Source organism: Microtus ochrogaster, unplaced genomic scaffold, assembly GCF_000317375.1.
Source record: "Microtus ochrogaster isolate Prairie Vole_2 unplaced genomic scaffold, MicOch1.0 UNK31, whole genome shotgun sequence".
Lineage (NCBI taxonomy): Eukaryota > Metazoa > Chordata > Mammalia > Rodentia > Cricetidae > Microtus > Microtus ochrogaster.
In genome coordinates, this window is record NW_004949129.1 from 3,899,733 (window position 1) to 3,904,461 (window position 4,729).

The 4,729-nt window shown below is 43.2% G+C and overlaps 1 protein-coding gene across 1 annotated transcript in view; it reads right to left on the reverse strand.

Moving 5' to 3' along the window:
• Skap1 (src kinase associated phosphoprotein 1) overlaps positions 1 to 4,729 on the reverse strand; it is a 295,712-nt gene that overhangs the window by 264,914 nt on the left and 26,069 nt on the right. Inside the window, exon 2 of the mRNA XM_013354163.2 lies at positions 2,612 to 2,717. Coding sequence (XP_013209617.1) covers positions 2,612 to 2,717 — 106 coding nt within the window. The remainder of the gene's footprint in view (positions 1 to 2,611; positions 2,718 to 4,729) is intronic.

The following is a 4,729-nucleotide window of genomic DNA, read 5'->3' on the forward strand; positions in this document are numbered from 1 at the left end:
CACATACACACACATACACACATACACACACAAATACACACACATACACACACACATACACACACATACACACACACATACACACACATACACACGCACACATACACACATACACACACATATACACACATACACACACACATACACACACATACACACACATACACACACACATACACACACACATACACACACATACACACACACATACACACACATACACACACATACACACACATACACACACACACATACACACACATACACACACACTTACCAAACTCCTAAAGCATTGCTTTACTGTGTCTAAAGATGAGACATTTGAAAATGGCCTCCAGTGATTCTTCTATTGCTCCAGGGTTTCTCGTGTGTAATTAACTCTCAGATTTGATGATTTTTGAAATTTTTTCACATCTCACTTTTGGGGAGAGGGGGTAGATGCAACTGCCATGCCACATAAGTAAACGTGGCTGGCAGTTTCGCAGATTATCAGTATTTTGAAAGCAATTGGTATCAACACACACAAATGACGAACATTGGCCAGCCACAAGTGGGTCAGTAGAAGTGACGTGGCTGAAGAAGATTCCGGAAAGCAAGGATTCCATTAGCGACACTGTGATTGAAGAGGTGGGTAGAAGGCAGCCTCCGACAGCGGGTTAGAGGAGAACTTCCTTTCTCCGTTTTCTTGTGTGGTATCTAATCTCCGGGTTCTCATTTCCTCAGTCATCTGATAACTATGAAATTCTAAATAAAGTGTCATCTTTCCAGCAACAAATCCATGAGCAGAAAAGCCCTCATCAACCTACAGATGTTTCCTAAAGCGTCTGCTGATCATTTTCAAGTGTATAACCCACAGACCATATGGACTGCTCTTCAGAAGCCTTTATTCCGCGAGGGCTGAGGCTGTGTGTGTATGTGTGTGGTGTGTGTGTGTGTGTGTGTGTGTGTGTGTGTGGTGTGTGTGTGTTTCAAAAGAAGATTAAAGAGTAATGTGAGAGGGGCTGGAGAGGTGGCTCCAGATCGAGAGCGCCGGCCGTCCTTCCAGGAGACCCAGGCTTGGTTCCCAGCATTCACACAACAGCTCATGACTGTCTGTAACTCCGGTTTCAGGGAACCCAGTGCCTTCTTCTGACTGCTGTGAGCACCAGGCAAGCATGTGGTCCACAGACACACAAGCAAGCAAATTCCGCACACACAGAAAACACTTTCTTTTAAAAGGAAGTAATATGAAAGTGACAGTAGGATGCCCACAAATTGTCTTTCCTCTGCCCGTTTAATGGTGAAGCTTAGACCTGTCCTAATGTTGTGGTGTAAATATGAAAACATCTGTATATTTGTCTCTACAAATCAACAACATTATATTTGCACTCCATATCACATATTTTACATCAACAGAACTGCTACATTCCCTATTATATTCAGGGTTTCCCTCTCGCTGTAATAGAATTTAAAATTCCGCTTTTATTCTTTATCTGATCCTTATGATAATACAAAGGCGAACTCATGAAGATAAAGAAAATCTATGGGCCATTAACTAAGCCTCCATGTGCATAACTAAGCCTACACTTACCTACTAATGAAGTAATGCTATGGAGGGGTTTAATTCCAACACTCCACAGCCTACCAAAAATTACATAGCCCCACTTCAAAAAAAAAAAAAGTACCCATCTCCAGCATTGTGCTTGTTTCAATTATTCAGGGCAACCCAGGCTGATAATTACACAGTCCCCAGTCGCCGAGGAAAAGCGATGCTTAATTAGCCAGCAGGAAAGGTCGATTAAGATCCAGCAGGGCACCTCGTGAGGGTCTCACGCTCCTGCAGGGAATAGATTCCGGCTGTGCCCTTCCGAAGGATGGAAGTTTCCACCAGTGCTCAAAGTTGAAGCTATGCAAATTAGATCCCAACCCTAACCCTGTGCTCTCAGAGTGCTCAGCTCCAAGGTTCAGAATCGGAATCGCAGCCTCACCTGGGTAGCAGAGGACAGAGGAGTAACCATCCTGCCGCCTTCGGTTGCCGCCTTCCGAGAAAAGTCAGCCAAAAAATGGACTGTAAAGAAAATTCTGATTTCTTCCTCCCCTAAGGGAGTCTATGTTTCCAGCATCTGTTAGCTGCCCACACTCTAAGATGAGCAAATGGGATCAGAGCTTCTTATTTTAAAAACTTAATGAGCACAGTGTTCCTACCCAGTCCGGAACTAGTACACACCAGTACGATCAAAAAATCGACTAACCAGGCCCGATTTGAACTTTTCTGTTACAAAGGGGTGGGCCCCAAAACCGCGAGAAGTCTCTTCCCTGCCATTGTTTCTTGAGTGGTCTGAACAAGCAGAAATGTCCCGATTTCACCATGATGCTTCTGCAGCTGTCGGACACAAAGGGTATTCCATAAATGCTAACATAAAATACAAAACCCAAATCAGCCTGATTACTTTATGACAATCACCAAGATGTGTTTGTGCTGGGAAACTTCAATACGCTCACCTACCTCCAAATAGATTCCTAAATCTCTGCCAAGTATGAAAACCTGTGGCAGGTGCACGCTACTGTTAACTTATCCTGTGGCGAAGGAGATTTTTCCTGAAAAAGCTTAGCGAGGCAGGCCGATACAAACCTGGATCTGATTTGCTGGAAGCCCCGGAGGATGTGGTCTCTCTGGTCCTGCGCACCGGCACTGAGGGTCTCATTCCGCAAGCCCTCTGCCAGGAAGTCCTCGGCATCTAAAGGAAAAGAACAGCTGATGAGCAGAAGAGGAGTGAGGGAGGAGGAAAGAGAAGCCGAAAGGTTAGGAAATGAACGCTGCTTCCTGTGTAAGCCTTGATGGCTGAACAACGTGAGCACTAACCGACCAAAGGCGTCATCTACTTAACAGCAGCCAAGATGCTAAATTCCTATTAGGTGTAGTTCACCGTAATAAAGAATGAACAAGACTCCATAAGTCTCCACAAGTGACAAGCGCTAACAATCCAAGACCTTGCTGTGGATTTTGAAAGCTGCTGCATACATTAACCACAAGAGATAACTGGTTTTTGAAACAGTTTTTTAAAGCGATGCTTACATACTTGATGGCCGCTGATGGCAGAGGATGGACTGTCAATTTCGCAAACATGTAAATATTATAAATAAGTCACAGAAGGTCACAGGCCAATAAGAGTGGAAGAGAAGTCCCAGTAATTGCAGCTGAAATAAAAAATAGAGCTGAACTGAGAAATCAAGAACAACAACAACAAAAAAAAAAGGGCAGGCATTCAGAGGAGAAACATTAATTAGCAGATACATCATCAATGAAATGACAGTGCGGCCAAGTGAAGGAGCCCACACGGAAAAGACAAATGCATCCGAGAGAGGGAAATTGCAATTAATGTGAATGCACATTATAAAATAAGAACATGATGGAAATGCACACTACAAAACAAATCTTGTTATGGTGAAGGAGGAAATCTGAAGGTACACAAATTTTCAGAGACAAAATACATCGATAGCAATTACAATTGCCAGAAATATGAGCTACATGCTTTACTCTCCGTCACGTGTTTATCATCCCTAAAAAGCATATAAATAATAGAGTTAAAAATCTGCTGCCTCCAAAAAATAATTGTAGCCCCAATATGAAGCTGCATTGCATACACGGCTAGAATAATTCCATGTACTTAGGCGGTTGGATTATGTACGTACATCTCTGCATTTGTGTTACACTCGGCTATTCAATAACAGCAAAAAGGCAAGTCCTATAACCACCCCCAGGACTTCTGATGAGATACAAAGCCCCAGAGATTGAAGTCCCCATAGAGGATCACCATGAGCCTCTAAGCCCTGGATCGCATCAACTGTAGATGCCATTTAATGGGTCCCTCCAGGGGGCTTTGATGCTAAAGAACAAGAAAATGAGAAGCTGAATTAACAGACAAAAACAAAAACAAAACAAAATACCAAAGCCAAGTGGCATCTGAGACTCCATTAATGCAATACGTCATATTAATAGAAGGACAAAAACACACAATCATCTCAAGAGCAACAGAAAAATCATTTGACAAAATCCAGTGGTGCCTCATGATAAACACACTCAACTATGTGAAGACGCAAACTTCCTCAGGCCAAGAAACAGCTTCTGCATAAACCCAGCTCCTAGGAGCTGGAGATATAGTTCCCCAGCCTGGCCTGCTAAGCATGAGACCCAACACAACAAACATAATGGTTTTAAAAAATCCCACAGCTAACCTTGTACTTTAGTGTGAGAGACTGGATAATTCCCTTCCAGTTCTAAAGATCACAAACAACAATGGGGGCTGTCACCACTTATATTCAACATCGTCTTAGCAATACTAGCCAGGCCAATTAGACAAGAAAATGAAGTTTAAACATCCAGATTGGGAAGAAAGAGAGTAAAACCATCTCTATTTGCCTCTGGTGCAATCTTCTATGCCAAAACCCCTGAGGTTGGCTGAAAATCCATTAGAATCAACACGTTTATAAGGCATGAAGCCAGTGTACAAGAATCAGCTGTGTTTTGACATCGGCTTTTGGAATGTTCATTTTTCTGTCTTTGGAATCAAACCCAGGGGCTTGCCTGTGCTGGGCAAGTATTCTATCCTTGAGCCCCAGCACTAGCTTCAATTGTATCAGCCACGAGCAATCCAAAATTAAAGTTAAGAAAACTCTGGCCGGGCAATGGTGGCGCACGCCTTTAATCCCAGCACTTGGGAGGCAGAAGCAGGTGGATCTCTGTGAGTTC